Below are 12,836 nucleotides of genomic sequence, written 5' to 3'. Positions count from 1 at the left end.
CCTCCTGTTCCCAACACTGCCTACTTCTAGTCCACCTGCCTGCTCCCAGTCCACCTGCCTACTTCTAGTCCACCTGTGTACTTCTAGTCCACCTGCGTACTCCCAGTCCACCTGCCTACTTCTAGTCCACCTGTGTACTCCTAGTCCACCTGCGTACTCCCAGTCCACCTGCCTACTTCTAGTCCACCTGTGTACTCCTAGTCCACCTGTGTACTCCCAGTCCACCTGCCTACTTCTAGTCCACCTGCCTACTCCTAGTCCACCTGCCTACTCCCAGTCCACCTGCCTAATACTTGTCTACCTGCTTATTTCTAGTCTACCTGCCTACTTCTAGTCCACCTGCATACTCCCAGTTCACCTGCCTATTCCCAGTCCACCTGTGAAATCTATTCTATTTCCCCTTCCTAGGGAGATCCTTGTATTCCCCTTAAACCTTCCTTGTTATGTAGATTTTAGCATGATTATCTTTTACTTTACAGCTAATATTGACTTATAAGAGAACACACACCATATTTATCTTTCTGGGCTTGGGTTACCTCACTCAGGATAATTTTTCTAGTTCCATCCATTTGCTTGCAAATTTCATGATGTCATTGTTTTTAACAGCTAATTAATACTCCATTATATAAATGTATAATATTTTCTTTATCCATTCTTCATTTGACGGCCATCTAGGTAGGTTGTTTTTAGTTTCTGGTTATTATGAATTAAACTGATATGACCATAGTTGACCAAGTGTCCTTGTGGTATGATGGAGTTTCCTTTGGGTGTATGCCCAGGAATGTTATAGCTGGGTTTTAAGGTAGATCTATTTGCAATTTTCTGAGGAACCACCATATTGACTTCCAAAGTAGCTGTACAAGTTTTAATTCCTACAGGCAGTATTGGAGTGTTCCCCTAACTTTACATCTTGCCAGCATGAGTCCATTTACTTGGAAAAATTTTTTGCAACCCTTACTCTGAGTTAATGTCTGTCTTTGATGTTGAAGTGTGTTGTTTGTATGCAGCAAAGTATGGGTCTTGTATTTTTTTTATCCATTCTGTTAGGCTGTGTCTTTTTCTTGGGGAATTGAAACAATTGATATTGAGAGACATTAATGGTCAATGGTAGTTATTTCCTGTTGTTTTGTTGATGGTGGTGTTGGTAGTGTGTCTTTCCCTTCTTTGGGTTTTGCAGGTATGAGATTATTACTTGCCTTTATTTTCCTGAGTGTAGTTAACCTTGTTGGGTTGGAGTTTTCCTTCTAGTCCCTTCCGTAGGGCTAGATTTATGGATAAATATTGTTTAAATTTGATGTTGTTATGAAATATCTCTATCTATAGTGATTGAAAGTTTTGCTGAGTGTAGTAGTCTGGGCTGGCATCTGTGGTCTCCTAGAGTCTGCAATGCATCTGTCCAGATTCTTCTGGATTTTAGAGTCTCTCTTGAGAGGTCTGTCTGCCTTGATATGTTACTTGGCCTTGCAGCTTTTAATATTCTTTCTTTGTTCTATACGTTTAGTGTTTTCTTTTAATATTTAATATTATCTTTGAAAAATGAGTCCATTTCTTCTACTCTATCCTCTATGCTTAAGATTCTCTTCTCCACCTCTTGTATTCTGTTTGTGATGCTTGGTTCTGTAATTCCTGTTTGCTTACGCATTTTAAGAATTCCCTCAGTTTGTGGTTTTTTTGTTTTTCTTGTTTCTCTTTCCATTTTCAGGTCTTGAACAGTTCCCTTAACCTGTTTGTTTTTTTTTTCTTGGCTTTCTCAGCCTTCTTTAAGGGGTTTATTGATTTCCTCCAAGTTTTTGTTTGTCCTTTCCTCAATTTCTTTAAGATTTTTTTTCATTTCCTCTTTAAGTACTTCATAAAGTTGGTTTTAAGGTTTTTTTTTTTTTTGGTGTGCTTCAAATGTGTTGGGATATTCATGTCTTGCTGTGTCACAGGATAGCTGGGCTCTGGTTGTGCCATATTGCTCTGGCTGTTGTTGATTGTGTTCTTACACTGTGCATCTGGGTTTGGGATGATTACAGGTCTAGGTATTGATTTATGTGTTTGTCATTGTTGGATGGGTGTTTTGTTCCTTGGTTTGTGTTTCCTCTTTGTTATTCTGGTCTTTGTGGCATGGGGGCACTGAGTAATTGGAAGAGATCCACTAGTGGGCTTCCTATCTGTGGTTCTGGCTGCAGGTGTGGTATCTGGTCCAGCAGGGAGTCTCTGCCTGAGTTCGCCTATCTTTTTCTGGCTTGTTTGGCCTACACCTATTCTTCAAACTCATGTGTCCAGTACCAGTTCTTTTTACTTATGTGTTCTGCACCTGGGCAGCAGAAGTCTGCTAGAGTTGGATGAAGGGGCAGGGGCAAGACAGCATGGCAAGAGTGGAGCGGTATGGAGGGGTAGTAGATCCCTCTAGGATCTAGAGAGTGGAGCAGTTTCTTAGACAGGCAGGTCACTCACCTCTTCTGACTGGTGTGGCTTGCTTCTGGTCAGCTGAAGTCCTTAGGATTTGGAGTCAGGGCAAGGCTGTAAAGAGGGTAGTGGAGTGGGACAGAGTTGGATTTTTGGATCCCATTTAAGTAGTGAGATAGTTCCACACGCTGGAGAGTCACTCACCTGTATTTCTGACTATATGACAAATATGTTTGCCCTAACACTATACATTCCATTTCTTTTGTCTCACCTAACTTCCCATAGACTCCTCAAGCCCACTGATTATGTTTTACCTAATTTACTCTATATGTGGTTGACCGTCTATAGATAATTGTTCGCTAATGACTTCACATGAAATTATCAATACTATTTAATGTTTCACCATTGAGTTTTGTAAAGGTATCTTTTATTTGCCTGATATAATTGTCTGGGAGGCTTACTGCCTCTGTCTGTTAGCCTAGGCATAGACCTGGAAGCTTCTAGGCTCCATACAACCTAAGCTAGCCTAGGATGTTTTCCGCCTGAGACTTACTACTAAATAAGCTCTCCGGTTCTAGCTCCTTCCGAGCTCTGGCTGGCTGGTTCAACTCAGCTGTTCTGGCTCAAATTCCTCTCCAAACTGACTGATTCAGTTTGGCTTCTCTCAGCAATATATTCTAATCTTCTGGCTCCTTCTCATTCTCTGTTTCATTATGTCCTCATGTGTTGCTACCTTGTTCCATCTCTCTGCAACCTGTCTCTGTAAAACTGTCCTGGTAAAACAACTTCTCTCTCTGCCTTGCTCTCTTAAGTCACCCCCCCCTTTCTTCTCTCTTCTCGCAAGAGTTGGGCATATCCTATTCTGTCAAATTTTTCTCTGATTTGTCGCTTTGTCTGGTTCTCAGTTAGACATCACTTTAAAACATCCCTGCTTCCTTTTATAAACTAAATTTACCTTCATTGTTTGGGATTAAAGGTGTGTACTAAGGACGTGTCTGTATTCCAGGCAGAGTAGCCATGTTACTGGATTAAAATCCCTCTACAGTGTTTCCAATATATTCTGTTATAAAAATCATTCAATTTTGTAATTTTCACAAGATGTATCATGGGCACTAGGTACCTGGATTTACACCAGAAAGCTTTCATACGTTTTAAAAACAGCAAAATTGTGAAAGTCTTGGTAATGAATTTTGCCTTCTTTTCCTCCTAACTAGGTCTACTCAACTCTGAGAAGTGATGGATCATACGTACAGAGCAGAAGTGATTTCTGCAATACTCCGCAACCGGTATTTATAGAAACAATTTACTTTATAAGTTATATGATCTCTGTCATATTTTATATACATACTATAGAAGGTACTCAATAGATACTTATTCTATGCCTAGCTAAAAAGAGGAATTATTTTAAATAAGCAAATAAGAGAATAAGTGAGTAATCAGATAAATAAAGAGTATTAGTGACTACAAGTGCTGAGCTAATGAAAATATAGAGAATATACCTAGAAAACACAATGGATATAAAGTGTGAACAGCTAGTTTAGAGTCTCTGGGGATTACGATTTAAAATGTAGTTTTAAAAGTATTCTCTGTGAATAAATAAAATCATAGTTTAATAATAGAAGTACCAATAAGATTTTCAAATACTACATCCCTGTGATTATGTATACATTTCTGCCACTAAAAATCTGGTTATATGCTTGCCAGAGAGTTAATGTGAGATATATAGAACTTCCTAAGGCAAGTTAAGAATTTAAATTAATGGTTAAAGAAAAATAGACTTGTTTGTGCAGGTGTGAAAGAGCATCCTTTCTAGTAGTTTGATTGCAAAGTTTAGGTGACGCACTGGGAATAGCATGTTCCACAGAGTTCTTTATGTTCTGGTTATTATGCATGGTGAGAGTACGGTCTTGAGAAATGTTAGCTGTTATAAACTTAATTTCATCACCTGTAAAGTTGAGCCAATAATACCTGTATTGCAAGATGATTGTGAAGATGAAATACATGAAGTATGGTATGTGTTTGCTTATAATGTGTATGAGGAGAGAGATGGAGAATACAGTTGGTAGCAGGCTTAGCAAATAGTAAGTGGTGTGTAAGTGCTGGTATTATTGAACTTTGAATGTGGGATTTTAATTATTAAAATGCGGCACAGTCATACTTTACACATAATTTACATGAATGATAGATGCATATACATCTGTGGTCCTATAAGATTATAATGGAGGTGAAAAGCCCTATGCATCTATCCTAATAACATAGGACATTTCATTACTTATGTGTTTGTGGTGATGCTGGTAGAAATGAATCTATTTTTCAGCATTTTGTATACAAGTTTATCTTATTACAGTTGTGTGCAAGATATGATAATTCACAGTGATAATAAATAACTAAGTTACTGGGTTGTATGTCCATTAAACTATTCTTTTGATATTATTGTATAATTTATTACTATTTATATAAAAATGTTTACTATAAGATAGTACATTGTGTTATATTGGCAATAACCTCATGTTGAGAGTTTTAGCAATGTCTCTTGATTAGTTACTGGCCATTTAAGTTTGTATAGATATGATAAATATGTAGATGTACTGTATGCTATCCATACATTGGTAAAATTACCTAATGATGTATTTCACAGAATATATCTCCATTATGTATTTGTGATTCTTATTTCTGGATGTTATAAAAAACAGTTGAATTGTAAGACAAAAATGGGAATGGTTAAGACAGAAAGGGTCTCGGCTATTTGATATACAGCATACAATGGGTTTTACAGAACAATCCCATTAAGTAATAATTGACAGGGTGCCTTTGTATTGAAATAATGCACTATGATCTTTGAAAGGTTGTGATACTGATCCATACAGGAGGATGGTAAGATCTATTTGTTAAATAACACAGAAATTAGTAAAAATAATAAAAATCATTTGTGAGTATGTTGGGTAAAAAGACAGAGGAGAATCAAGGCAAGAAAGCAGGCAGGCTAACTGCAGATCTCACCTCCTCTTCCTCTTCTCCAAATGCAGTCCTCCACTCTCATCCCATCTCTGCTGCTGACCACTCACTGCAGCTTTCACTGTCCTCTTCTCCTATCTCAGTGGATCAATCTTCCTCCCCCGCCCCACAGACTCTTGGGCAATATGAAAAGACCAAAGCTAAGAATAGGAATAGAGGAAGGAGAAGAATCCCAGGTCAAAGGTACATAAAATATTTTCAACAAAATCATAGAAGAAAATTTCCCTAACCTAAAGAAGGAAATGCCTATTAAAGTACAAGAAGCACATGGAATACTAAGTAGATTGGATCAGAAAATAGTCTCCTCGGCACATAATAATCAAAACACTAAACATAAGGAACAGAGAAAGAATGTTAAAAGCTGCAAAGGAAAAGGCCCAAGTAATATATAAAGGCAGACCTATTAGGATCACACCTGACTTCTCAATGGATACTCTAAAAGCCAGGCGGTCTTGGACAGATGTGCTACAGACTCTAAAGGAACACAGATGCCAGCCCAGACTTCTATACCCAGCAAAACTTTTGGGATAGCTATTTTTGCATCTGGAATGAACTAAAACCCCTCAAATAGTGAGCACACATGTGAGAGATTTCTGCTTAATTTGAAGTGGAAAGATCTACTTCTAATACATATCTTTGAGGTAGAAATACAGACCTTTCTCTACTCCTTTTACTCTTCTTCTCTCTGTCTCTGTCTGTCTCTGTCTCTCTCTTCTACCCCTCCCCCTTTCCTTCTCTCCCCATGCTCATTTAATAAACTTCTTTATAACGTAAAAAAAGAAATACAGACCTTTAATCCAGATCTTGAGGCAGGAAAACTCAGCTCTAATCTGGGCTACACCTTCTGCTAGAAGCCTATATATAGGACATGATCTTTGTCTGCTTGCTCTTGTCTTGCTAGCAAGTTCTTCCCTTCACTGACATTAGAGCCTACTTCTGTAGGATCCCTGTATATACTGAAGATGAGCTGAGATACCCAGACTTATGGACTAGAAACTACTAGATTCTTGGTCTTTTGATTCATCATTTTGTCATGGATGATAAAAACTTTAAGACATTGAAAGGGAAACTGAAGAAGATATTAGAAGATAGAAAGATCTCCCATGCTTATGGATCAGTGGGATTAAAATAGTAAACTTGACCATTCTACCAAATGTAATCAACAGATTCAATATAATCCCCATCAAAACACAACACAGTTGTTCACAAATCTTGAAAAGATAATTCTCAACTTCATATAGAAACACAAAAACCCAGGACAGCTGAAACAGTCTTGAATAATAAATGAACTGCTGGAGGTATCACCATTCTCAACCTCAAACTATACTTTAGAGCAATAGTTAAAAACAGTCTTGTTTTTATTTTTATTTATTCACTTTATATCCTGGGGATATATCCTGGGGAAAAAGACAGCATCTTCAAAAAATGATGCTGGTCAAACAGGTGGTCAAACAGGGTGGCTTTATGCAGAAGAATCCATATATATATATCACCCTATATAAAATTCAGCTCTAAATGGATCAAATACCTCAACATAAAATCAGATACATTGAACCTGATAGAAGAAAAAGTGGGGAAGAGCCTTGAACTCATTGGCATAGGAAAAGACTTCCTGAATAGAACACCAACAGCTCAGGTACTAAGAATAACAATTAGTAAATGGACCTCAGGAAACAGAAAAGCATCTGAATGGCGAGGATACTGTCATTTGAACAAAGCTTCAGGCTACAGACAGGAAAATAGTTTTACCAACTCCATTAAAGAAAAAAAAACTAGATATCAATAAAACAACTTAATTAAAAATGGGATACAGATTTAAACAGAAAAATTTCCAAAGATGAAACTCATATGGCTGAAAAAAATCTTAAAGAAATGTTCAACATCCTTAGTCATCAGGAAAATGTAGATCAAAATCACTTTGAGACTTCATTTTATACCTATTTAGAATGGTTAAGATCAATAAACAAATGCTATCTCATAGTGTCAAACAGTAAGAGGAACACTCAGCCATTGCTGATAGGAGTGCAAACTTACACAGCCACTAGGGAAATCACTGTGGCAGTTTCTCAATCAATCAAGCTCAAGATCCAGCTATACCACTCTTGGGCATGTACCCAAAGGACACATCATCACACCACAGAGAGACTTACTCACCATGTTCTTGTACTTTGCTGCTCTGTTCATAATAGCCAGAAACTGGAAACAACCTAGATGCTCCTTAACAGATGAATGGATAAAGAAAATGTGGTGCACTTATACAATAGAATACTACTAAGCCATTAAAATCAAGGGCTGGAGAGCTGGCTCAGAGTTTAAGAGCACTGACTGCTTTTCTAAAGGCCCTAAGTTCAATTCCCAGCAACCACATGGTGGCTCATAACCATCTATAATAAGTCTGGTGCCCTCTTCTGGCCTAAAGGCATACATGCAGGCAAATACTGTGTAAATAATAAATACATCTTTTTTTTAAAAGTCAGTAAGAGGAGCAGTCCAGTCAAGTGACATAGGTCTAGTGCATGAATCCACTGACTTTATAGGGGGGAGGAAGAGGGAGACCAGGAGGAGATGAGGGAGGGGAGCTACAATCAGGATATAAAGTGAATACATTAAAAATAAATACATTTAAAATAAAAAATTAAATCAAGAAATTGGCTGCTAAGTGGATGGAACTAGAAAAAGAAAATGATCCTTATTGAGGTATCCCAGACCCAGAAAGACAAATACAGCATACATTCAGTTATATGTGGATATTATCTGTTAATTCAATGGTAACCAAGTTACAATCTGTAGACCCACAGAGGTTAGGTATAGGGTAAGTGACTATGACAAGGCAGATATATACCTCTAGGGAATGGAAATAGAATAGATAAGTACAAATGGAAGGCCACAGGGACTGTAATGGGAGAATCAAGTGGGGTTGGGAAGGAAAGATAGGGACGAAGGAGGGAATATGAGGAGAGACAGGTAAAATTAAGGGCCATTTGAGGGGCAGTATGGAAACCTACTAAAGTAAGAATATAAATCTAAAATGTATACATAAAAGTATATAAACATAAATATAAAAACATATAAACAATAAAATATAAACCTAAAATATATACATATATGAAGGGTATCTAGATAAAATAGCCAAATAACTGGGAGACAGAGTACTAACTGGCCATTTCTTGTGACCAAATGAAGTTTCTAGTAATGGGTTTGGATTATATCTAATTGAGTTGTTGGCCAAAGGGAGCAATCTCCAATAGATTGCCATTTGCAAATGAAAATTTATTTTTCTCCAAGGGATTCTCACGGTGGAGACAATCTACTCTTAAGGGCAGGCTGCATGCCCAGTAGTAGTAAATCGCTAAAAGAAACCCAATGGCATCTTTGGAGGTTCTTTGTTTCATAATGTATTGTCAGGGCTTTTTCTTTTAAAAAAATGTTTATATCTTTTTTTTCGAGACAGGGTTTCTCTCTGTAGCTTTGGCTGTCCTGCATTCACTTTGTAGACCAGGCTAGCCTCGAACTCAGAGTGATCTGCCTGCCTCTGCCTCCCGAGTGCTGGGATTAATATATCTTATATATTTATCCTACAGGTCCTCTGCTCATATTGGGACCTTCAGTTTAGTGTTTTTATTGGAGTCCTGAGTCTATGAATGAATGGGGCATGTGTCTATATCTGTTTCATGTTCCATTTCTTGGGCTCATTTTCTTCAGTTTTTTTCTATTCTGGTGTATTAGTTTTCTATCTTATTATGATTCATTTTATTATCACTTAGAATCCTGTTTGCTTTCTAATGAGAGACAGGAGCAGGTGGACCCAGAGGGGAGGGGAGATGGGGAGGATCTGGGAGGAGTAGAGGGAGAAAGTGAGAAGCCATAATCAGGATATATTATGTGAGGAAAAAAAACTATAAACAACAACACAGAAAAATATGGGAATACATGAGGAGATTTTGAAGTCCTTGCTGCATTTACCTTTTTATTATTTAATATTCCATTTAAAAATATATCAAAATTTACCCTGTGTATTTGTTGATAAAGTACCTAAATTGCATTAAATGTTTTGCTCTTATGAACAAATGTATTACTAACAAATACTCTTCCGTAATTTTCTTATTTTTAATATGTACTCACTTTCCTTGGATATTGTTATTAGTCCTCTTTTTATTGCCTTGACAAGATAAGTGAGAAAATTAACTTAGGAAAGAAACAGAAGAAATGGCTTAATGGGGAAACACTTACCACACAAGTATGGAGACCTTAGTTCAAATCTCCAGATCCACTATTAATCTGCTCCTGTATTCTGGAAAGTTATGGGCCAGCTAGCCTGGCATAGGTAGTCATGAAATAAAGAGACTGTCTCAAGCAAAATGGAAAGCAATGACTGACACTCATTTTTCCTCTGACTACTCATGTGTTGTAGCATGTACATACCCACGTTCACACACACGAACATGGGTAGACACTTACACATACACACATATATCGTGCATATGCAAACAAGGAAGAAGCTTTAGTTTGGATCATGGTTTTAGAGGTTTCAGTTCAGGCTCTGCTGGCTCCATACTTTGAGCCTCATGTGATTTAGAACATTATAGTATTTAGAGGTTGTATTATCTCATTGACACCAGCAAACAAAGGGATAGGGAAGGGCAGGGTCCCAATGTACCCTTCAAGGGCATATCTCAACTGACTTACATCCTAACACTTTGCCAGTATTTAGAACCAGGCCTTTACCACATGAGTTTTGGGATAATAATCAAGATACAAGTCATAACAGACACAATACTAAGAATGGAATTTCTGGGATATACAGTAGGCACATATGTATGCCACTCATTCTTGGCATTGTCAATATATTTAATTTTAGACTTTCTTTGACTAGAAAGTGGTTCCTAGTTGTGGTTATCACTTTACATTTTTCTCATTTGTAATCATTTGGCCTCTGTGTATTTGTTAGCTATTTGGACATTTTAATATATTTTTATGTCTTCTACCTGATTAAAATGAGTTATTTTACTTTTTTAACTTTCAGAGGGCTTTAATTTAATTTGTATATGGAATTATATGTAGTGTACGCATTCTAATATGGTCTTGCCTTTCTATTTTCCTATTTCTTTTTTTGTGGTATTGGAAATTGAATCTAAGGCCTCACACAGTTTATTCTTTTAGTGAGAAATGCACATTTTTTTCTTTGGAGTTACGTTTTGTCGTTTAAAATTTTTATGATTAGTGATTTTTGCATCTTTCCCAAGAAGTCTTTGCTCTCTCCAATTTCAGTCTTTCTTTAGAAAATTATAGAACTTTCACTTTCACATTTTAAGTACACTATTGACCATAAAAGGTATGAACATGGCCTAAATTTCATGTTGAATATGATTAATTAATAATGTCACTGTATAAAAGGAAATCATTTTGTAATTTCAATGTTAAGTTCAATGCTGTTATCGTTGGCATGGTAACTGAATGGTTAGGTGAGGTGAAGTCTGGTGAAGCTCAGGAACTGATCTTACGATCTCTAGCTGATAACGTAGTGACTTGATAGCTTTATCTCATGGTCTTTCCTGTCATGAATATGAACATTTTCACAAAAAAGATAATTACGTTTATTAAAAAAGTCATCTAGAATATAGAAAATGATGAGACTCTATGTAATGGTACACAATTCAGACTCACCAAAACATAAGGAAAATGGATATATATGTATATGCAAAAAGTACATATATATGTATGCAAATTATGAGACAATTTCCAATTCTAGATAAAGAAAAACCAAGTATATTATGGAATATAGGAAGAAAGTAACCTCTTAAGTTAGAATATTTCACTGAACTTATATAAAAATTATTCATACTAACATTGTGTTACTCATCTTGTAAGAAAAACATAAAATGCTGAAGGTACTTGAAAAAGATCAGATGTCCATTTTAAGAAAAAAGAGCTCTTAAAAAGATACACAGTTTCCTTTTTAATATATAAAATTCTTTTTTTCTGAAGTAATTCCAACATCAGTGATAGTAAAATATAACACTTGTTTTTAAGCAGCAACAGAGAAGACCATCATCACCGTTATTTAATATAGACACATGTTCATTATAGCATCATTCACAATAGCCAAGAGGTAGAAAACTACCTTTTGTATAATGAACAAAGAAATTGTCCTATACAAAATCATAGTGGAATAGTCTCCATTCTTTTTTTTTTTTTAAAGGGATACAGCAATTTCCCACAACATGGATGAACCAGAAGATATTTTGCAAAGTGAAATGAGACAAACGTCAATTTCACTGTGGGCTCTAAGGAAGAACGAACAAACCTCAGAGCTGAAAGATAGTAACCATGGACAGGGAGTAGGAAGAAATGGAGAGAAGTGGGTCATAGGGTACACATTTATAGTTACGTAGTTTGCAAAGTCCTGGATGTGTGACGTGCAGCTTGAGCGTAGTAGTTGATATTGCAGTGTTTGATGAAAATTTGCCAGGAGAGTAGATTTCCGGCAAAGATGACAGATATGGAAGGTGATGGAAATTGTCTTAATTAGGGTTTCATTGCAGTGAAGAAACACCGTGATCATGGCAAACTGTTATAAAGGAAAATATTTCATTGGGGCTGCTTACAGTTTCAGAGGTTTAGTCAGTCCATTATCATCATGGCAAGAAGTGTGCAGGCAGACATGGTGCTGGAGAAGGAGCTGAGAGTTCTACATCTTGGTCTGTAGGCAGCAGGAGACTGTGAACCACACTGGGGGCATAGCTTGAGCATAGGAGACTACAACGCCTGCCCCCACAGTTTTACATTTCCTCCACAAAGGCCAAACCTCCTCCAACAGGACCACACCTCCTAATAGTGCCATTCCCTATAGGCCACGCATTCAAACACATAAGTCTGTGGGGGCCATTTCTATTCAAACCACCAGAGAAATGTGAATTTATTTGAGCATTAGTAATTGTTTCACTGTGACGATGTGTACTAAAACACCATAATATATACCTTAAATGTATACCATAAAATATATAAATAGATGTTAGAGGAGAATATATTCATATACCTATGAACATTACACAAGATTTTAAAATAATCAATAAAGGAGTATACAAAGCAATTTGATATAAATGAAATTAAAATAACAGTACCTTTTATTGGTAGTAGTACTGGCTACTTCAAAGATTAAATGAAAACCATTCCATGTAAAATAGCCAAAAGCATATATATTTAGGAATAATCTCAACTATAGTTCATAGGACCTATATGGACATAATTTGAAAATTCTCAGAAATAAGACAGAATACTTACATTACCTGCCACGGTCTAATTATAAGGCTAAAACTGCTGGTCAAGGATAACTTTGCCCTAGATCATTGTATAGATTCTATATCTATCTCTTAAGTTCAGGAAAATGCCTGGAGTTTAACCTCATCTTTTACAGGTGTGCAATAGGGTGT

General features: G+C 36.6%; 1 protein-coding gene across 2 annotated transcripts in view; it reads left to right on the top strand.

Annotated features, from left to right (window-relative positions):
* The window catches only part of KLHL13 (kelch like family member 13), a 157,791-nt gene that overhangs the window by 52,805 nt on the left and 92,150 nt on the right, over window positions 1–12,836 (top strand). For both annotated transcript variants that reach the window (XM_084789220.1, XM_084789221.1), the window contains one exon: window positions 3,606–3,677. In XM_084789220.1, the coding sequence (XP_084645346.1) occupies window positions 3,628–3,677 (50 nt within the window). In that variant the 5' untranslated portion in view covers window positions 3,606–3,627. The remainder of the gene's footprint in view (window positions 1–3,605; window positions 3,678–12,836) is intronic.

This window comes from Acomys minous (genome assembly GCF_964271855.1).
Source record: "Acomys minous genome assembly, chromosome: 7".
In the NCBI taxonomy this organism is placed as follows: Eukaryota; Metazoa; Chordata; class Mammalia; order Rodentia; family Muridae; genus Acomys; species Acomys minous.
This window is presented reverse-complemented; position numbering and strand designations above follow the sequence as displayed.